Source organism: Brachyistius frenatus, unplaced genomic scaffold, assembly GCF_029030835.1.
Source record: "Brachyistius frenatus isolate BFR_SWC_R1_liver_20210118 unplaced genomic scaffold, ASM2903083v1 Contig_23, whole genome shotgun sequence".
Lineage (NCBI taxonomy): Eukaryota > Metazoa > Chordata > Actinopteri > Embiotocidae > Brachyistius > Brachyistius frenatus.
In genome coordinates, this window is record NW_027210622.1 from 2,462,529 (window position 1) to 2,484,681 (window position 22,153).

Genomic DNA, 22,153 nt, shown 5'->3' on the forward strand with positions numbered 1-22,153 from the left:
TGTTATCCAAGTTCTGAAAGCAAACTCTACATCACTTAAATTACAATATATTAGCTTAACATCCGCCAAAAAAATGAACTTCCATAGCCTCCGTCATATCCGTAAACGTAGGCGAACACGTCACAATTCGTAAACTCGCGAGGCCTATAAAAAAAAATACAGATGTTCCAACATCGCGAATACCACGAGGGGGGCCGTTCATATGGACTCTTTTTGCATACACGGCAAATACGACCCCATTTAAAAACGGAGCGGATGTAAGCCGCCAAAGCTGCAGGTAGCTTTGCTTAAATAAGCATAAAGAAAAGAAACAGCACCAACCAAACAACAATTCCAAAAACTCATGAATCATCACCTCATATTTTGTTTCTCAAATGTCTTCCACCGAAAAAAAAAGAAAAGTTCTTGTGGTCTTGCGCAGGACTAAATATGTGCCAGCTCGACTGGTTATCTTCCGGTGTTTCCAGTCTTTAAGATGAGCTCATCAGCGCTCATCATTTTTTATTTTTTTTTACCGAGAGCGGCCTTCTGATTTGATGCTATGCAAATAAACCACGTTCCCAAAACATTAAATTACTAAATCAAAGTGAACTCGTAGACATTTTTTTTTTTTTTTTTGTTGCTGAGCGTTAAATGAGAAGAAGATCTAGGATACGATTCCAAGTACAACTACAACTTAGCATTATATGTTAAACAATAACCAGGTAATGTTAATTTGTTTTGGTACTTGTATTTTGGACCTATAGCAGTTTTCCTGTTTCCTGTCTTTATGCTAAGCTAAACTAATTTAGTTCTGTACAGTAAACATAAGCTGGCCGGCTTCCAGTTTAGCCTTTAAAGTAAAAAGTAAAAACACAGAAACAGCAACCAACCAAGCAACACGTCCAAAGCTCATTAATTAACACGTCATATCTATCTTCTTAAATTTGAACCTGAATAAAACAAAACTAATTCTGTGTCAGCTATATTAGTTTATGTTAGCAGTCTTCGTGCTGAGCTGGTTGGCTGCTGGCAGCAGTCTTCTTGATGGACACCTGCCAAAATGCAAATAAACTTATTTCCCTATACATAATTATGCTGACTTACTTGCCGAGTGTTAAATAAGAAAAATTAGGACTTTAACTTCCTGCACAACCACAATTTGCATGGTATCTTTTTATATGTCTATTGAAACAAAGCGAATGTGTTCATCACTGAGCATCTACAGGTGCTGGTAGCCATATTTTGCTCCTCGGCTAGCTTCCCTCAGTTTCTGACTAAGCTAAGCTCATCAGCTTTTGGCTCCAGCTACGCTGCATAACGCAGACTTGATATCTATATCCTCATTTAACTTTTTTTTTTTTTTTTTTGCAAGCATGCCAATAACATGCCTCCTAAAATATTAAATGATTTCCTTGGGCTAGTTGTTGCTTGTGTAATTATTCTGTATCAGCATTGTAATCAGGATTTGATGTCACAATGTAATTCTAATTCCCAGAAATTGTACCCTTTACCCCTCTCCTCTCTTTTATCTTCCTCTTTGTGACTGCACTGTCAGACTCACCATCTGTGCAGCAGCCCACCTCCGTCCATAAGACATCTGCTAAGAGGAATTAGTGCTACGTTTCACTTTCTAAAGATGATGATATCTGATAGGACACACTCCCAATATTGTGTTCATGTGAGAACCAATGAAAGTTTGTTTTCTGATAAGAGACCGCAGTCTCTGACGCCCACATGGTCAGAGCAGACCATTTCACCCTGGTGTCAAGAAACATAGCTTTCAGTGAAGGATATCTGTTGGATATAACCCAGTTTGAAAATAATCTTTTTGAAAATGAAGTCTTTGGATCACGATACAAAGGTAGACAGTTTTGTTATTTTGCGGGAGATATTTTCACGTGCATGTGACGTTATGTAGGAGGGTTCCCTCTAATCATTACACCATACACAGGTGTAAAAGTATCCCAGCAATACTGGTGCGTGTTTCAGTTCAGTTCAACAGGAAATTTGAGTAACTAACACTCCTAAAGAGATATTACTTTGAGAGTGACAGGGAGGCATGACTCACTAAGATCTATTTATAGTAACTGTGAAGAGGTATTTTAAAGTGCTATTCTCATGCTTATCTGCAATTAAAATAGCCTGCAGTAAATAAGAATTAACCTTTAATCCTTTAGAGTCTGCCTAATTGTAACTAATAAGAATTCAGTTTTTTTGATGATTGTTATTCATTATATACAAATGTAATGTGTCTAGAGCCCACCAAGAGCCTCCTGGGAAATAACACCACGCTAGTTCTAATGAAACCAATCAATCGAAGGCCTTCTTGAGTGCCTGGGAATATCCAGCCAAGCACTACAGATGAAGACTGAGCAGGATCAACATGGCGCCCCCTGCTGAGGACTTTTACTGCCACCAGTTCCAGCCCAACACCTTTGACCCCTCCCGTTGCAGCTCCTGCCTGCGGCCTGATCATATGCACCTCAGCAGCACCTCTGCAGCTGATACAGCACAGCAGGACAGTCCACAGCAGTGGGTACGTACATGAATCATTCAGCCTGTTTTTTACCAAACCAGGATTACACATTAGAAATAAAAAAGTTGAACAATCAAAAAAAAAAATTATATAAACGATAAGATAAGATATCTGCATTTGAATTTAGAAATCTGTTGGCAATGGGACAACATTTTTTAACCATAAAAACATTCTGGTTTCCACCTATGTCTGTAGTCTGAATAGAATTGACCAATAACATCTGAGCAGGCATTGCTTGCATGCAGATAAAACAGTCAGTGGAGAGCAAAAGAGGAACACATTCGTAAAAAAAAAAGTCACCGGCTATGGGTTGACGAAAATTTCGCTTTTTATAAGCTTTGCTGAAGTGGTTTTAAACAGTTAACCGGGAGTTAACTGGAAACTTGTGAAACAATCCAATCATTGACGTCGCCCAAGTCAAACCCCATTCTCACGTCTCAAGTTGCAAACTGTACGCAACTAGTGGACAGAGGATTCTTCGCATATTAAATATCTGCTGGCTACAGCGGGCGGCGGCGCTGGAAACAGAACAGTGGTGTGAAGTGTTGCGGGTTCACTCGAGCTAGCCGAATACATGATTTGAATGTGTCAAACGCAGCACTGAGATCCAGTCATACTAAGACTGCATTTCTGCCACTATCTGTGTTTAAGTGGACGCCGTTGAAAACCTTAACCTTGGAAATATGTATACTTTCCTCAAATGTATTCTATAATTAAAATTAAAAACTCTATACAACTAAAATTACAATATGATAACTCACCATCCTTGAAAACTTTCTGAAAACATCAGCAAAAACTTCCAAACTTGAGAAGTACAGACCTTTCAAAAAATTCAATGGTCGTGAAAACCACGAGGGCGGCTTTTACATGTGCTTGTCAAGACAACTCCATGTAAAGGCAGTAACATCCAAATTTGATTTTGTTCATATTCACAATTTACCAAAGCTTAAAGTCCTTTAGCTTTCCATTTCATCTTAGAAGTTTGAAGACTTATTTGTGCCTCTTTGTCCTGCTGCTACACACGTGTCTGAACTAACCAGGTCTCCTCCACAGCACACGGTTTTGTCTCTTCTGTTCATATACAACCTGTGAAGAAAAATAAATGGTGTTTGATGAAGGCCACTAAACTACGTAAATATCATATAACCAATGATGTTAAATTGTTTTTTGATCTACCATATCAAAAAACACATATAGCAGGAACATGGAGAACGGCTCTGCTGCAGAGCTGTTTTTGTAATTGGTTGCATATGTGAATGGGAATTTGAATAAGGTTTTCTTCCCAGAGGTTACAATTTCACTATGGCTCACTTTATGCTCACAATCCACGAGCACATTTTTGTGACCGGTGTGTGTTTGACATTTATGAATACGACTGTAGCTACATCAAGATTACACAGTGCATACTGAGGTCAAAAGTTACTGATATGAGGAAGAGGGTAAATTGCTTTTTAATGACTTGTTACCATTGATTACAATAGATGTGCTAAAACTGTTCCACCAGTTGTACACTGAGGTGATGATGTCAACCTATGATCACCAAATGAAACTACAGAGGTGGGAGAAGGATAATACAACAAGGTGGTATTTGATTCTGAATCATTAATTAATGAAAGCTTGGTGCAATCCTTGGGTAATGAGTTGTAATCTGATATGCCCATATGACACATGCAACACATATCCTCATGTAACAGTGGCCCACTTGACTTAAACTATACAGTGAAATATACCTGAGAAACCCATTATTAATGAAAGTTATAACACTAAGATATACTTTTTTTTAATCTAAAAACAAAAGACAACACTGAATATTTTTAAAACCTGCATCCAGTCGAGAGGTCAGAAGCTGAAACGTGAAAAAAACGTATGTTAATGAGATGTAGGACAGAGAAGGATCAAGATAAAGATGAGAAAGCCATAGTGGGCGGCACTGGTAATGCAAAAGCACTAGTGCAATGAAATAATGATGAGCATGACCAGGGGCTAGCTTGAGTTACGTCCTGTGCAGTCTAAATAACTTAACTAGATCAAATGGAGAAAGAAGGGTAGAAGGAGGATGGCTGCAAAGCCTTGACGGCAGATTTGACAACATGCAGTCACAGTAAGTGAATGAAATACGTCTTAATGTTTAGACTTGGGATGTTAGTTGGCTATATATTTGTGTCTGAAGGGTAAGTTTGTGTTGTTTTGAATTGGTTTTTTCCTTGAAAGTTATGGGATAAAAGATAAGGGCCATCAGATTGTCACACTGCTGCTTTGTTAAGCATTTTCCAGGGTCATAATGTGGCGTAGGTGACTCTGTTGGTGCATTGATATAAATCATAATACAATGTAAAGCATGCTCTTTTGATACCATAATGGAAAATCTACATTGAAATACAGAATCAGTCAAGTTGCTAATTACGACTTTCCTAATTTTGATCTAAATTCAGTCACAGCTTAGTTTGAATAGCTTCTGCCTGAATAATATGAAGGCTTGAAAACGTGTTTCTGTGCTCTGCAAATCAGGATACAGATGATGATGATGATGATCACGCTCTGTCTGAGGTGACCACAAGTGCCAGTAGTGATGACGTCAGCGGTGGTTGGACCTACGAGTGGAGCCTGGTACACAGCCTGAGTCCTGAGTGGGAACTTAATATCTGTGACACTGACATACAATCCAGGTGACTGTATCTTGTAGCCTGATTTTAGAAACCACTTCTTTTTTTCTTTTCTTTTTTTTAGTAAGAACTGGCCTCGAGGCAGTTCACAGGGGTTGTCTATAAGCATCACTGAATGAGCATATACTGTTTCCTTACAGTATATATAACAGTTCGCTATACACATCAATTACATAGCTGTAAAACAGATTATAAAAAGGCATTCATGACTTACTTTATTAACAGCCAAAATGAATCAATTTTCAGGGGTCTCTGCTTGTTGACTGGTTGCCTTGCAGCGGCTCCACAAAGTTTGTGCAGCTGCAAGAATTAGCAGCGCATATAAAACCATGAAACCATAACCTGTACTTTATATTAACTAGTATTTTGTATGGATTTTGAGGCACTGTTGGGCAGATTTTGTTACCTTTTGACAGAACTACACTGTTTCCCACTGTGTTCTGTCTAAAAGCTAACCTCGCTAACTGGCTGCTGTCTGTATCAAGACAATTGCATCAATCATTTTACCCAACTGACATGCTAAAAGGCAAATTAACAAACACTTAACTATTTTTTAAAGACCGCACCAATCGATATTTTTATAGCAGTGGATCCAATGACTGTAATTTCACAGCGCTCTCATCAACCTTCTTTCCAGATAAGCCCACTATACGGTACCTGTCCAGCTCTAAGCAGCAGACTGACAAATTTAACTACTACCTGGTAAAACAGTTGAGCCTTTAGCTGCTACACAGACAGATATTTCTCTTTAGGAGTTGGGGAGGAAAAAACTACAACGCGTGTGAACACTGAACTTAAATAATAATAGTGTTAAATTGAGGTTGCGAAACACGTTGATAGGCAATTGGTAAATTAAGTCATACTTTGATACGTCGATTTTGTGTTTGAAGTTTACTCTGCTTCCCAAGTGACCCAAAAAAAAAAATCAATGAATGCTGCTTTTGAATGCTTAACTGATAGCTTTAGAGGCCCGAATATATTATTCAGTGCCCAGAAACAGGCTGTCTGCAAGCTCATGTCTCTGACTACAGCTGTTTTGTGGAGCTTTATATTAAGGGATAAAAAAAAGTAGAAAAAGGAACCAATAATCTGATGTCATTGGGTCCAGCTTTCTCTTTTACCAGTAGAGAAGAATGGGTTTAAACTTGTTGATTCGGTTATCTGTTTATTAGCAGGGCCCTGATTTTTGTGGTACACCACTGATTATGTATGACCTTCTTCAGCTCTCCAAATCAGTTGGACAGCGCTGAGAGGGTCAGATCCCTCAGCTCAGAGAGACACTGTGTGGCCCAAAGAGAAATGACACGACTGGACCCCTCTCGCTCCCGAGGCACTGAAAGCCCCTTAATGGATGAAAGGAGGAGCAGAGACAGGTCCCGTCGGCCATCAGGTCAGTGTCATGCATACAATACTTGCTTAAATGTTAGCCAAACATCTTGATCTTGACCTTAGTTACAACTAATCTGTAATAAGATCAATGCAAAATAAAAATTTCCTCTGTGATGTTTCTGGTCATGCTCTCTTACAATACATATTAAGGCAATGATCACAGGCTTGTGTGATTTTCAGAGTCCAGAGGAGGCAGAGAACAAGAGAGTGGTTACTTCTCTCCCGACAGAAAAGGTGATGGTGAGCAGCAGATGGAGGAAGTCAACAAACGGCCCCATCGTTACTACGAGAAGGGACATCCCCTCCCAAGCAACTATGTTCCTGAGCCCAAAGCCTGCGTCCCCTACAGGAATGTCAACCTCGGAGTGCCCTCCCAGAGAAGAAACCCAGGGACGTATATGCTGGAAACTTGGAGAAGTGAATCCCCACAGAGGTACACATATCACTCCAACTTTAGACGAGGAGCTGACTCTCAGACAAATTCTCCAACACGTCACAGCTCTGTGAGCCCAGAACGCTACAAGCTGCCTGAATCTCCTGTTGAACTTCGGAGAGGGAGCTCCCTCAGTAGGAGCCAGGCTCGGTCTCATGCCTCATCTCACGGTTCTTCTCAGCTTCCATCACACGGTCCTTCTCGACACACATCAGGCAGGTCCAGTCCATCGCGCAGGAGGGCCTCCACTGCCTCTCGCACCGCCTCACCCTCGAGGGCCACCCCTTCTCGCAGGCGCACAGACTCTTTCCTTTTCCAGAATGGTGAACATAATGTTCAAAAAGGATGTAGCCGAGAGTCAAGTAGTCCATCACAAGCTTCCAAGAAACACAGTTTGGACTCTGAGAAACTGTACAGAAATCTTGAGTCGATCTCTCGACGTGGCTCCTCGGCAGTTCAGCAAAACTCATATGAAGGATCTCAAGCATCGCTGCGAAATAGAACTGCTATCAACAGCTCGGCCAATACTCGAACTCGCAATAGCCGCGAAGAGTCACCATCCAGGAATGGCTACAGTACTCACAGCCACACCCCACAAAGGGAGCCCAACTCCAGAGACAGCAGACTGAGTCCCTCTCAAGGCTCTTGGCAGGGGTCCGCACACTCTTTACTCAGCCTGCCTCCTTCGCCTGGTTCCTCTTCATCGAGGCGAGGTGCAGACTCTCAGCTCCTTGGTGGATCACTGTCACATGTTGCGATCATAGAAACTGATAAGGGCAATGAGGGGAATGATAAGGTCAGCGGCGACAGAAGCAGGAGCAACATGAGGCGAGGCATGGAGGCCTTGCTGCTTTCTGAACCCAAGAAGGATGCAGTCGAAGTTGAGGAGGTATGTATCAGGTGTTACCTGCTTTAACCATGCTAGGAGCGATGTTGTTCTTTAGGTGACTCTTTCACATTGGTCCAGGCTAAAATGTCTTGAATATTATCCATTGGATGGATTGCCATGAAAGCTTGTGGAGATGTTCATGTTAACCAGAGGATAAATCCTCTTTTAAGTGAAACTGAAACAAGTATTGGACAGATTGTTGACATTTGAAATGAAATTGGCTCGCATTCATGCACTCCTCAGGATTAAGTGAGTTTAAATTTATATGAAACTCTACTTTCCAGTTTACCAAAACCCCATTGACAGATAATAACTAAATATACATCCTTGAAAGAGTTTGTTGTATTTCTTGCTCGATGTGTTAAAACTACAGACGTTAAAGTTCTAACAGTATTTAACTACTTACCCATTAGCCTGCTTTAGGGTTAAATGTCACAGCTGGAGAAGAGTGGGCCTGTAACAACAGAGAGAGGAGCTTAGACTTGACCAGAAGAGATTCAAGAGACTTATGGATAAGGAGGCAACCAATTTGCAATGATGTAACTTGTGGTTTGTTTTCATGGGAGCTGTCGTTTTTGCTGTGGCCACAAAGTAATTTTTAAAATCACAAAGGTTAGCGATTCTTATAGCATGTGTTAGAGTGGAGGCCAATCTTCAGGACTGCAGATTGTTACTGTTGTTGTGTTTTGTGTCACATATCATGTAAAAAAATTTGATAAATCTTTATGAATCTGAGGCGGTGATGACCATGGAGGACTACATAGTACTGGCTGATATTCCAAAGATCCTGCTGGAGTCAGAGGAGGAGTCTTCAGGGCTGAGGCGGAGGAACCAGAGTCCCAGCCCATGCAGGGACCAGAGACTCAGGACATATCGGTTGGTGGCCTGATATGCTGTATGATATCAGAGCATGGTGGATTCACATATAGTCTACATTCCTACTCTATATGTTTCTTTACATTTCTCCTTTGACTTGAAGATTATTAAACTCGTAGCATAGCAAGAAGAAAAGCCTTTGAAGATATCTTTTGATCTGACCATGGGTAATTTCCTTAGTTATGGATAAAATAAAGAAACATGCTTGAAGCAGAAGTATATGAAGGTTCAGTAAGAAAAACAGGATGTTTAATGTGCCTCCAGTGTGTTTATGTGTGTCAAAGATTTAAGCATGTCTACTCAGTTTCTCTACACTTGTTTCTGAAGGTATCAAGATGAAATAGACACCTACAGCTCAAAGCTTGAGATGGATGAGAGGGGGAGAGGCAGAGAGAGAGGGAGAGACAGACGAGAGAAATGCCGGGACTCTGAGAACGGACGGTCCTCTCGAAGACACTCAACCGCGTCCATTCACACACAGGTAAGATGCAAAAACTGCAGACATATTCACCATAAATAACCATTTTGCATCAGACAACAAAAGCCCTATCTGCTTATTTCATCAAAGTCGGACAATCAAAGTGGAAAACACAGATCATCAAGGGTGAAGGAGCGAGCTCCTCCTGAACGCCCACAGACACAGGTGAGTGTGGTCCCATGACTTTCTGCATTTGTTTAAATCACATGAGTGGTTGGAGGAAAGCAGGTCATTGATACATTTATTTAAATGTTTAACTCAGCATTTTTACCTCAGACACCCCTCTCACTGAAGCACCTTGCAGGAAAAAGCCCTTACTTTGCACTGTATGTTTTAGGGCAGCATGTTTATTTGATTTATCGTTTTTATTAATAGATTCTTACTTGGTTTATGCCAATGTTTCCTGCATTGTCTGTGCTGCTTTGCCAGAAGCTGCTGAGTCAATGTGCACTGAATGATGGATGACCAGGACATAAAATGTTTAAAAAAAAAAAAAATCTGTTTTACTGCAAAAAAACTTTTTAGTAGATCACAAATCTCCACACATTTCCATCTATAACTAGAAGAGCTAGAACTAGAGAGCACAGACCTCCACTATGGCCAATAGTTTATTCTTCAATGATTATGCTAATCTGGAAGCACTCTGGATATACAACTGTATTTATAACTGCACCGGTCCTGGTTCCCCCCTGTTAAATCAGTGTCCCTGAGTGGTCTACAGTGGTGGACTAGCCATTGGGCATACAGGAACAAATCCCATGGGCAGCCACATTGTTGCGCCCTTGGATTGCTAAAAATCAATATAATTTTTCCTGGACTTTACGTGTGCCTGTCATTCAAGGTGAGCATCGGAGCATGCTGAATGCAGTCCGGTTGCGCATCCAGGTTAATTTTCTTTTCCAGATCACTTCTCATGGCCCCTAATGACTACTTGAGGTATTAAGTTTGATCACATGTATGTGTATCTCAGAGGATTACTGGTATGCTTGAATGTGGATTGGGATGTGAAGTCATCATTTTTAAAATGGCCTATGTTTTCTCACTAATGAACTTTACTGCCATCTACTGGACTTCAAGGTGTATTACATTTTTGTAACTTCCTCTTTTTATATTACGTCATAAATTTCTTCTCTTAATATTTAGGGCCCGAGCACCGATGGTGCAAAAGCCCTATTGTTCTTCAAGGAATTATCAATCCGCGTTATTATTATTCTCTGTAAACAACTGCATTTTTGGAGGTTTTATCATATTCAAAAACTCATGAAAATTGGTACACGTGTTTCTCCTGGCGAAAAATTTCATATTTTAGTTGAGTTGCGAGTGGGTGTGGCCAAATGGCTCACTAGCGTCCCCTAAACAGATGCCCCAGCGGCACGAAATTCGGTGGACATGTGTATCACACCGAGATGTACAAAAAAGTTCCAATACACCATTACGTCAACTCAACAGGAAATTTGCCATTTTGAATTTAGTTGCCATTTTTGGCGATTCACACATGTACTTTAACAAAATGTGACCCAAAATTGACTTTTGTGTCACTTTTTGCAATAGTATGACTTTTTTTTTTTCATAATTTGGACAACATATGATTTTTTTTTTAAGTCATGACAAAGTGGGGTACTTGAACAACAAACCTTATTGCTGCTAACTACTACACTACCAATCTTCTCAGGAGATGTTCTGCATTGTGGCAAATCTTTGGCTCACTGCAACCTATAACTCCACCATCCACAAATACTCATTCAAATACGACCAAAATTGCCGCAGACATTCTTTGGATAGTAGATATACATGTTTTCAAGGGGGTCTGCAGTGATATTAAATATCTTCCTGTAATGTGTAGTGAACGCAAAACTTTTTCAATTTCTCCAAACGTTTCAACTTCACTAAAAGTTGAATCACCATCAACAGGCCAAGGTGGAATCTGAACCATTAATAGTAACCTTGGTGAAGTAGAATATTTTACCTGTTGAGTTAACCAGACTGTCGGTTGAGTCGCTGGAAGCTCTGAGTGAACTCCGTGAAACACTTTCTCCACCGCGACTCTTTCTCCTTTGCTAAAGATAGTACAGCAGTCTACAACGCAGCTTCAGAGCTGGAAACGACCTCATGAGGATGCAGGTTTGAGCCCTGCTCAAGGTAATCCACACAGTTCACGGAGGGCGAGTCCCCCTAAGGGTAAGACACAAGGTTTTGGGGTGCGTTGTAAATGCAGTCATACTAATACAAAATAAAGTGTGTGTCTAATTCTTCTTGGATTTATTTCCGAACTACCACCAATTTTATCCCCCAAAATCTCATTAATACATTTTAATGCTATAGTATGATTTTTTTATTTTTTTTTATCATATTTTGGATGACATGCTATAGACAGTGGTGCAGTGGTTAGAGCAGTTGCCTCAGTGAGAAGTAACTGGGTTTGATCCCTACTTGAGGCATGCATGTCAGTTCAGAAAAAGGTCATACTCCAAAAAGTGATTAAAAAAAAAATCATAGCATGTTGTCCAAAAAATGACCCAAAAGTAATTTTTGTATCTGGTATATATTATAGCCAGGGTGATGCGGCTAAGTTTGATGTTTCGCCGTGACACAGGAAGTTGATGTTTAAGGTCAAACGATGCTCCAAACCTCATGAAACTTTGCACATGCGTCAGGCACTAACTTTCATGAGTTTTTGAAGATGTTAAAGCCACCAAAAAAAGGCAATTTTCTTAAGAGAAATAAGGAACGAGATCGAGAAACAAATTAAAACTGCAAGTGGCAATATGCAGAACCTTGCGTGCTGCACGACGTGCAGCGTGCGAGGGCCCGCATATCACTGCTTGCAGTTTTACTTCTCTTTTTCCCCCCTACATAACACATATCGGACAAAACATCATGCACGGTGAGTATTGTCTGTTATTTTGCGCTAATATGTCTGCTTGCTTTTAAGTCGCTCTAATAATGTTTTATCAGTTCCTCTTTCTCTACCCACTGTTTTGAAGACGGTTTACAGAAACTACACATATTCCTCTTTTCCGTTACCATTCTGCAGCATATTTCCCAGTTTTCACACTTTACTGTCTTGCCTGTTTCTCTATACATCTGTGCTTCTAAATTAGTTATCTCATGAAGACACATTCATCTGCTACAGACAGCTTCCGTTTCCTCCAGTTTCACAATCACGTGTGAGACACAAACTCCAACAGAGTGCTTTCTAACTGTTTGTTCGAAATACTTTCATTGCAGATGTTATTACTTGAAGGGGTGGATGTCCAGACTGGATGAACACGGCAAGGTAAATGGGTAATCTTATTCTACTATATTTAAGAAAGAACTTCTTGTCATTTTATGTGTTATTTCCTGTTGTAACCACAATCTCATACAACCTGACAGACAGTAAAAAACACCAAGAATATGACTCAACTCCTAAACTGTCTGGAAGTTCTCGTACTAAAAATTAATCAGTTAATAGGTTTGATGCGGACACCACGAATAAATTTGTTGTCCATGTTTACTGTGTTTTCAACAGTGGAAGAAACACTGGTTTGTTCTGTATGATACTTCACTGAGGTACTACAGAGACTCAGAGGCTGAGGAGGTATGACCTATATTTGACACATAAGTAATGCCTGCATTTTTTAGATTTTCCCATTCAGCAATTAACAAGTTTTATGCAGGTGTTTCGCCATCATGAGATGCCATCAGTTTTCTAAACATTGTACTTCGCGATAATTTGCTTGACTAAATCGAAATTCCTCGTCATGGTGCATGCAGTCAGATGATCTGGACGGAGAGGTCGACCTGACATCCTGTGTGAATGTGTCAGACTGCGACGTAGAGAAGAACTATGGGCTCCAAATACAAGTATGTATTTACACCACTTGTGTTTTGATCATTGTGTTGGACAGTACATCACCAGACAGACAAATAGTCGGTCAGACACCCCCTTCCTTCCCATTTTCACAGCCAGGCAATTACATGTTTGGCTGCTTCTTGTTGAACAGTGTGTGTGTGTGTGTGTGTGTGTGTGTGTGTGTGTGTGTGTGTGTGTGTGTGTGTGTGTGTGTGTGTGTGTGTGTGTGTGTGTGTGTGTGTGTGTGTGTGTGTGTGTGTGTGTGTGTGTGTGTGTGTGTGTGTGTGTGTGTCTTTTGATCTCCTACAGACAAAAAAAGCAGTGTTCACTTTCTCTGCGACGACGTCCAGAATTCGAAGGAACTGGGTGAAGTTACTAAAGCAGGCGATCCACAACAACACACAGTGAGTATGACTTCACAAAGGAAGACAGTGGTAACAGCAAGTACTCAAATCCCTTACTTTTAAGTAAAAGTAGAAACACACTGTAAAAAAAAACAAAAAAAACCTTGAAAATGTTATGTATTTAAAAAAAACACAAATATTATCTGTAAAATGTACCTGCAGTATTTAGTGCAGGAAAAAGTAATGGTCAATGTGAGTGTAACATCATTATAAATTGCACTGTTGAATTATTGTTATTGATGCATTAAGCTGTTGTAGTCGTTGGAGTTTGAGCTAATTTTAGAAATTGTGTAAGTTATATCAAAGCATCATGTTTTAGTAACTGATCATACTGTATATTATATATGTGAAATCAACATTTTTAAAGGAATGAGTCAATACAGCTGGTAAATAAATGTAGTTGAGTAAAAAATACATTTGGCTCTAAACTTTGGTAATATTAAAGTGTAAAATGACAAGACATATATTATTCTCTGTACCAGTGTTGTTGTTTTTTTTACTTATTTGGCCTATGATGTGATTACAAGTGTGCTGTCAAGTTCACATTCTGACCAAAAATTTAAGATGAAAGAAAAAGTTCAAAAACTGAAAAGACATTTGTGGATCAGAACTTTTCTTCACATTTCTTTGCTGTCCCAAGATATAAAACTAGATATAAAGTAGTTCAAACCAGCTCCACATGCAGCAGCTGTAACTGTAACATGCTGCGTATACACAGATATTTCAATATTAATAATCTAATGATGTCATATATAATAATATATCAGTTAGAGGGACCAAACTGGGACTTTTCCTATAATACTTTATGTACATTTTACTACTAATACTTATGTACTTTTACTTAAGAAGAATTTTCATGCACTTTCACTTGTAATGGACTTCTACAAAAGCAGAATTCTTTCCTGTACTTTTAAATGGAATGAAGTATTTTTACTTTAATTCAAAGAATTATTGTATTTGTTTATCAGAGGACAACCGTGATAATTAAATTAATATTTGTTTGAAGCTGATATGTTAAAAAAAAAAAACTAGACTATCACACACAAAACCATGTAAAACAAAAATATTCATATAAAGATTGGATAAAATCAAATTAAACAGAAAAATAAATGAGGCCTACTGCCTTTAACTCATACCATCACTTTTGTAATCCTATGTACAGCTGAACAACAGTGTCAACTACTACAAAGATATATTATGTCAAAGAATATTTTAGAATCTATCGATTTATACAAATTATTCATTGACTATAGTCTTTGGCTCTTCACAGGCTTTATACCTATTAAAAGCAGAAATAAATTTGACAAAAATCCTAGATCACTGCTGTGATACTGCTGAGGTTCAAAGCTCCTGTCCTTGGAAACAGAAGCTGGAAAAAAAAAGTCACTTAAAAGTCCAGTTTGCTCTTATTCAGCAGATATTGATCACATTTAAATAAGGTGTGTGTGTGTGGGGGGGGGTTTCCCAGCTCACTTTGGGCGAAGGCAGGGTACACCCTGGACAGGTCGCCAGCCTATCACTAAACTTCTCAATGGATTTGAACAGACCTGAACATTCCTGAATACTGTGAAGAAATGCAGACAGTGTGATTGGGTGGTCTGTCTGCAGTTAACCCCTCTCTCATCTTTCTTTGGATGTGTAACTCTACCCTCCTGTATTTCCCTCATGCTGCTCTCAGCCAATCAGACACCGGCAGCAAGAAAGAGAACCCCCTCTCCCGTAGACCGTCGTCATGCCAACCCCCTGCTCGATTCACCTGCAAGGACTTCGGCTATGAACCTGGCACTTCCACCTCCACCAGCACAGCTGCAAACTCCCACCAGGTCAACCGCCACTACCAGACAGTAGACGGAGAGCTGGGCGCAGACTTGTCTCCCGCCAGTCAGAGAGAGGAAGGGGAGGGCTGGGACCGCGAGCAAGCAAAGCGACTGGAGGAGAGGAACAAGTGGTTTGAGGAAGGGGTCCCCTTCAGCGAGATGGCCAGCAGGTGGGACTCCATGGAGCTGAAGAAGGGGAGTGTACCCGTGCCTGTTATCGAAACCATGGACTCGGAGGTCAGCAGGAAGTGGGCAGAATTTGAGACTTTGTCATTTGGGGACATGAGTGCACAGTCTCTCATTGGAGCCCAGGTTTATCAGTCATGCACCACACAGGCGTCAGAGTCTGTAGTTAGTTCCCAGACTTATCACAGAGGCCCTGAAGAAGCTGAAAAGTCTGTCACCAGTTCACAAACGGACACATCAGGCTCAAAGGAGGCTCTTCCATCCATAAATGGTGCCCAAATCATTCAAACTGATACAGCTGAAGCTCTTCAAAAGGAGGTAAGAAAGAGTTTAAAGTCACCACATTAAAAAAAAAAAAAAAAAAAAAAAAGTTTTAAAAGTGGTGAGTGGAGTTACTTTTCAGTATCTATCTTTTCTCTCCTCCCAAACACATTCTCTGAAAATCCGTCTTCCAGGCAGTCTCTCTCCGAAAACAGGTGGAGAGCATAAAGAGGGAGCGCGCAGCCATGGGAATAGAGGTTGACAGTCCCTGTGGCCCCAGGGCTCCCTGCAGGGCCAGACTAGAAGCTATGGAAGCAGCCCATAGGAAAGCACTGCAAGAGCTGCAGGACAAACATGCCAGGGAGATGAAGGAGCTGGAGGAGGAGAGAGACAAGACGCTGCAGGAGGAGAGCCAGGCAGCGGCTAAAGGTGAGCCAGGAAGTCACGTCAAGCAGCTGCAGTCTGACACAGGTTCACTTCTCATCAGCAAATTATCATTGTAGGGCGTTCAGCATTTCATTATATTTAGAAATGTTTGTATTTTTAGACTGCAAAAACAATAATTCTGCAGTTTCTGTACTTACCTATTAAACAGTTATACAATCTTTGAAAATCACCAGCTATACTTTGTTAATAATCATTTGTAGTTTTTAACGACCTGGTTTTATCTCCAGGAACCAGGATTTATGGCTTTAACTGAGCACCTTAAAGTTATTTTGAAGTTAGAAAATATGAACTATTTCTCTACGTTTGATAACTATTTAACTATAATTGTTAGTTAATTATAATTATTACCATTTATAATATCTTATGACTTGGAAACTTGAATGCCAGAGCAAAGTGAAATGGTAAAATGGCAAATAAGATCCAGATGCTACAAAGAAAAACTGAATAACATTAAAAAAAAACCCACATCTTTTCATATTATTTGAGGTGCTGAAAAATAAACACCACAAGTGTATACTGTACTGCAAGTCGTCTTTATAAAATGCGGAGCCTTCTTATGTCTCTTTTACTTGCGAGCTGTACATTTTTTTGTAACTTATGTCTTTTAAACTCATGTTCACTGATGTTGTTGTCTTGACGTCGCTCCTCATATAACTGCCGTGTAGTGACGACTATTAAGTTAACTAACTGTTTCTAAAAGCTATGGAGGCACTGCGAGCAGCTCACAGAGAGGAGCTGCAGAGAGAGGTGGAAAAGGCCGTGAGGTTGTCTGGTGCGGCACACGTGGATCCTTCATACAGAGGGCACATGTAAGTTAATCATAGGCTCTCTGTTAACTCCTTCTCACAGGACCTCGCTGCAGGCTTAAGATTTTTCATCCATGTGCATTATAATTTACTCCAGAGCTCATGTGTCTGTGTGTGTCAGGCCCCCGGCGGATGTCCTGCACAGCGAGTTAGATGTGCTGTCAGAGCGCTACTCTCGGAGGTGCCTGGAGCTGTGCCACACCGAGCAGAGCAGCAAGAGCCGAGAGACGGAGCTGGGACCCAAGGAGATAGAGCTGGGGCAGCTCCGAAGAGAGAACCAGGTCTCTGGACGCGCCTTGTTTCATACTGAATTTAGATATAAATCCGAGTTATCCTATATTATTTTTACAATAAGCTACAACATTTACAGGCACATAAGGTCATGACATTTCTACACAACATACTTTGAGCAACAAATTTCTTTTTCAGGAGCTTAAGGTCAAACTGGCTGAAGAGGTCAGCCGCATGCGTTATTTCATCACAGGTCAGAGGTCGTCGGATGTGGTTTGCCCTGGCAGCACTGAGCGCAGTGCATCAGATGTAGAGGTACTGACAGTAAAAGTACAACTTTCTCTTTTCACTCATGTGACAATAGATGATATTAAAACCTCTGAACCTCTGGCTGCATCCCAAGCCAGCTTTATTTATTCTACCGGAAACATTAACTTGGGCTTGAAGGACATCACTGCCATGACCGGAAGCCACAAAGAAAACATCTGACGTGTGTGCTGCGGGATTCTGAGCCTACTTAAGTAAAACAAATGGATCATAGCATTTGACTGTTTTTGTATCCTCAGTAATGAGTCCCTGGAGTAACATTGTGACCTGTTCCTTTTTTCTTTTCTTTTTTTCTTGATGGCCTCATTTCTATTGAGCATATGTTTGCATGCTTCCTGGTAGAGCACATACTGCCACCTACTGGCTGAGTTACATAACATGTTTCTGATCTGCAGAGGAGCAGAAAAGGTTTTACCACTACAACCTTTTGAAAACCCCAACCAAGTTTTTATAAGAGCTGCAACAATTTGTCAATTAATTTGATTAGTTCATTGACAGAAAATGAGTGGGAAACTACTCTGTTGTTTCTTTGATTCCTGCCTCTCAAATGTCAGAATTTTATGCTATTCGGTTTTATTACGCTGCACATTGAATATATTTGGGTTTGTTATTATTGATCCAACAAAACAATTTGTCAACATGTGTTTCTGGGAGAATCTGGTGGATATTTGTGACTATTTTCTGACATGTTACTGATTTTGAGGATTACAGGATTAACAAGAGAGTATTTAATTATTGTCCCTGTTTAGGTTCCTTTTTCTAGATACGTTTTGTCCGCTCTATTTATCTTTTTGTCTTATTTTATATTCCATTTTTGTTGGGTATTTCACTGTCTTTAATTGGCCTATTTTATTTCCTTTCATGCTGTACGGAACTGTTTTATCATCTTAATTTTTCATGTAAAGAAGAGTGTATACTATGTTTTGAAAAGTGTTTCATCAAATTTGTAATATAAAATAATTAGCAGATTAACAGATTTTGAAAACAATAGTTAGGTACACTAGTAAGAGGTCACATTTCTGTCTTACAGATACTGCTCAGAGCGAAAGAAAACGAGGTGCAGTATCTTAAAAAAGAAATCAGCTCTCTACAGAATGAAATGCAATATCTAACCAAGGTATGTTTTATAATCCGACCTCTCGTATCATACAAATGTTTAAAAAAATATTACACTCCCTACATGCATGTTGTACATTTAGAAACCGCCATCAGTGCTTGACTTCGAGTTGTTCACCATGTTTGTTCTTGTTCTAGGAGAAGGAAGCAGCTTACGAGCGTTATAAGGAGGTCTATGTAGAGCTGAGTGACTCGAGGGGTCGCAGCCAGTTGGAGATGGGCTCCCTCAACCAACAAATAAGACTGGCCAACGCTGCGCTTCAGGAAGGAGCAAGACAGACCTGACCAATGAGGACAAGCCTCAAAAATGTACTTTGAAGAACGAAGACAGAAGACCAATATAAATCATTTAGCAATAACATTATTAAAATTAAATAACAATAATAATGTGTTGTCATGGCTGTCTATGCCTTAGAGGAATCGAAATAAAACGTATAGAAAGTATAGACGTTTAAGATGAAATAGCAACAAGTGTTTTCCACATGTAAATGACTTTTTATTAAGTTGAATCACAAACATGCAAACAAGAGTGAAGGCAAATTACTTTTGATAGCCTCACATGCCATGAGATTTCTGATATTGTTTCTTTGAGAAAACCCAGATAAATATCAGGAGGAAAGAGGAAGGAGATGAGTGGAGGTAAAGGGATGTATTTGGAAGTCAAAGTGCCCCATCTCCGCCATCTTCCTTGTGCCAGCTGGTATGCTTTCAGTCAATATTGCAAAGCACCCTGTGAATATAAATTTAAAAGAAAAAAAAAATCATCTGTTACCATGTGTCATCAGATAAAAAGGCTGCACCATTTAACATGCAGGTGACACACCCTTTACACAGGATAGGATTGTGATGTGAAGGTACATGCAATGACGTGTAAAAGGTTGAGTAAGGTGTGGCTAATGTACACTCTGACTTTACCAGGCAGTAGGAGTTGGCTCAGTCGTCATCATCGTCATCTTCCGGGACGAAGATGTCATGCTCCTCCAAGAGAGCGGCAAAGTTTTTGCTGATCAGAGTTCCCACGTAAAGGAAAGGCACCACCACGACTGTCATGCGAATCAGACCAAAAGGCGTCTGCAAGAAATCAAGTGACGTGACAAAATTTAGTTCAATCGAGATCTCCCTCTCAGTTTGCTTTGAAGTATTTTGGTCAAGATTTATGATTATGAGCAAATGTTCGACACAAATAGAAAACAAAATTAGCCTAATCATGAGAGAGAAGACACTGCCCAAAGACGCCAGTGAATTGTTTCCAGCTGTCGTGAAAACAGCTGGATTCAGAGGCTGTAACAAGGCAAAAAATGTTGGTTAGCATGCAATGCAAAACATTTACCAAGGATTGTGTACCGCATTCAAGTCGATTTTCAAGTTCAAACTAGAAATATCTGCAATCATTGTATCTTTAACTGAAGATACTTTGAACAAAAGCACAGCGTCAACTGAAATCTCCCGGATTTAAAGTGGAGCCAGCTTTAGTACTTAATATTGAAGCCCTATTTTGAAGAGGGTCCCAGAGTCCAAATCAAGTTTAAGGACCGTCATTCCATGCTCAGTGCATATTCCTACATTAATGAGTGTTTAACTAAATTAGCCAGTTACTCTTGGACAAAATTGTATTCCAGCAGAGGACGATACATAAATTATAGACACTGCTAAAAGAGTGAGAGAGGGTAGTAGTAGTAGTAGTAGTAGGGGCCGAAGCATGTCATTTTTGCCGTGGGGCTTCACAGTTCAATTCCTGAATTGTTTTGTACAGCATGTATGTTTTTAATTTGGCCCTTGTTTTGTTCTGACCTCGAGTTGGGATTTTTTTTTTCCTCTGCTTGGCTCTAAATACACTGAACAGTCAGAGATCATGTACAATAAAGGGTAATGTGACTGTAATGTGAAGAACTTAAATGGCTTAGGATATCAGTGTGGTTAAAAAAAATATATTTTCTCTGATATGAACATGTGTCCTTAATTTCTCCGGATGACTTCGACTCCTCAACTACAACCAAACATTGTCTATAACAACGCACATCAACAAGACTAGTCTTTAGGTCAAATTATTACCGACCAAACAAAACAATCCTTAATACTCTCTCCTAGTTATAAATTGTTTTTAAATACTAACGTGGAAAAATCACATTGAATCGTAAATGTGAGTTGAATTGACAAAATTAGGGCTAGTTACTTTACTTCCTGTAAATGCATCTAGTTTGCCTAACTCCACGGCCATTGGCTGACTTCACAGAGCCAGTGTGTTTCCTGCATTTCTATTGGCTACAATCGGTGTCACTTCAGCGCCGAGTCCCGTCCACCCTGTCAAACGTATTTCTCGTCGGTTTTCTCTCGTTAACCGAGGCAGGGGAAAAAAACTCACTTTGTCCGGTTTCGGTAGGATTGCCCCGGACGGCGTGGATACTGCGGTCCTGCTCGGAGCCGTCCGGGATATGTTTGGTGTTTTCAAGCCGGTGTTACGGGTCATTATCCCCGTATTTCTGGTGGAAAGTCGCAGCGGGAGCCGCAATATACTCGTCGCCATTTTCCCCCCCCCAGTATGTGATACCCGGTTTGCAGGGAGTGGGACTGTTTTTAAGGGCGTGACTTGGCGTTTGACCAGACGACAAAAACAAATGATTTTAATACATTTTGATTCGTTTATCAGTTAAATATTTAAAAATCAATTAATGTATCTGTGCCGTTTAATTTATTTCATTTTTTTTTAAATGTAAAACTTTATTCGCAACAAAATAAAACAAATTCATACAAACACATGGTGAAACTACGTGCAACACTGACGTCGATGTTTTTGACATTCATTTTAAAGTCATGTAAAATTGAAAATATTACATGTTTTGTTCTTTGTATCTTTTATTAAGTTGTGGTTTGAATTTGTAAATAAAACTATGAAATCAGTCCGATCAATCTTTTGTATGTGAAATATGATTTTTTTTTTTTTTATTTTGATTTTATACACTTTATTAATCCCGAGGGGAAAATTTCTTCAATTCAAAATCAAAAAAAAAAATCAAAAATCAATAAATTGATGAAAAAAAAAAATCTTCAAAAGCGTTTTTTTGCCCTTACCTTGCAAGCATAGTCTGTAGCTTACATCTTCTTTTAAAAGGTATATTTTTTCCTCATTCCTTTCAATCAGCAGTCACATCAGAAACCATACAATTTCTGACATTAGTTCTGTGTTTTAATGTTAGTTACTGAATTTTCTTTACTGATAATCTCTTTAATTGAACAATTGAATTGAAATTTTCTTGTTGGATCATTCAATGCATTAAAAGCTGGGACGTGTTTAATTTGGAAAGATTGAAAAAACATTTTTTAATTCAGGTTGTTATGCAGCCTAACTTGGTGTTGAAAGCTTTTAAAAAGCTGATGCCTGTGCATGTTAGAGTCTCGTCGCGTTTACCCGTTTAGATGTATGCATGTGACACGTGTAGGTGGAGTTTTTACGCATTTAGGGATGTCCTGGGGGTAATG

The 22,153-nt window shown here is 39.8% G+C and overlaps 2 protein-coding genes across 2 annotated transcripts; one reads left to right on the forward strand and one right to left on the reverse strand.

The window, feature by feature from the left end:
* The first annotated feature begins 2,365 nt into the window (after window positions 1–2,365).
* LOC138620173 (myosin phosphatase Rho-interacting protein-like) lies at window positions 2,366–20,623 on the forward strand. The gene is made up of 18 exons (XM_069697146.1): window positions 2,366–2,518; window positions 5,027–5,184; window positions 6,405–6,571; window positions 6,751–7,892; window positions 8,629–8,768; window positions 9,096–9,249; window positions 9,337–9,411; window positions 12,491–12,523; window positions 12,758–12,826; window positions 13,003–13,092; window positions 13,391–13,485; window positions 15,164–15,806; window positions 15,944–16,178; window positions 16,897–17,005; window positions 17,100–17,283; window positions 17,432–17,548; window positions 18,591–18,677; window positions 18,815–20,623. Exons 1-18 carry the CDS (start codon window positions 2,366–2,368, stop codon window positions 18,959–18,961), a joined length of 3,798 nt encoding a protein of 1,265 aa, XP_069553247.1. The 3' UTR covers window positions 18,962–20,623.
* smdt1b (single-pass membrane protein with aspartate-rich tail 1b) lies at window positions 19,151–21,228 on the reverse strand. Its single transcript, XM_069697325.1, has 3 exons — window positions 21,039–21,228; window positions 19,592–19,747; window positions 19,151–19,406 (listed from the first exon to the last, which is right to left on the reverse strand). Exons 1-2 carry the CDS (start codon window positions 21,198–21,200, stop codon window positions 19,610–19,612), a joined length of 300 nt encoding a protein of 99 aa, XP_069553426.1. The 5' UTR covers window positions 21,201–21,228; the 3' UTR covers window positions 19,151–19,406; window positions 19,592–19,609.
* Window positions 21,229–22,153: the final 925 nt, after the last annotated feature.

Excerpts from the sequence above, each read along its gene's own strand:
- LOC138620173 (XM_069697146.1), top strand. The coding sequence starts at position 2,366 with ATGGCGCCCCCTGCTGAGGACTTTTACTGCCACCAGTTCCAGCCCAAC. Across the intron at positions 6,572-6,750 it reads CAGGTCCCGTCGGCCATCAG|AGTCCAGAGGAGGCAGAGAA; the intron begins GTCAGTGTCATG and ends TGTGATTTTCAG. Across the intron at positions 15,807-15,943 it reads CTGAAGCTCTTCAAAAGGAG|GCAGTCTCTCTCCGAAAACA; the intron begins GTAAGAAAGAGT and ends TCCGTCTTCCAG.
- smdt1b (XM_069697325.1), bottom strand. The coding sequence starts at position 21,200 with ATGGCGACGAGTATATTGCGGCTCCCGCTGCGACTTTCCACCAGAAAT. Across the intron at positions 19,748-21,038 it reads TCCTACCGAAACCGGACAAA|ACGCCTTTTGGTCTGATTCG; the intron begins GTGAGTTTTTTT and ends GATTTCTTGCAG.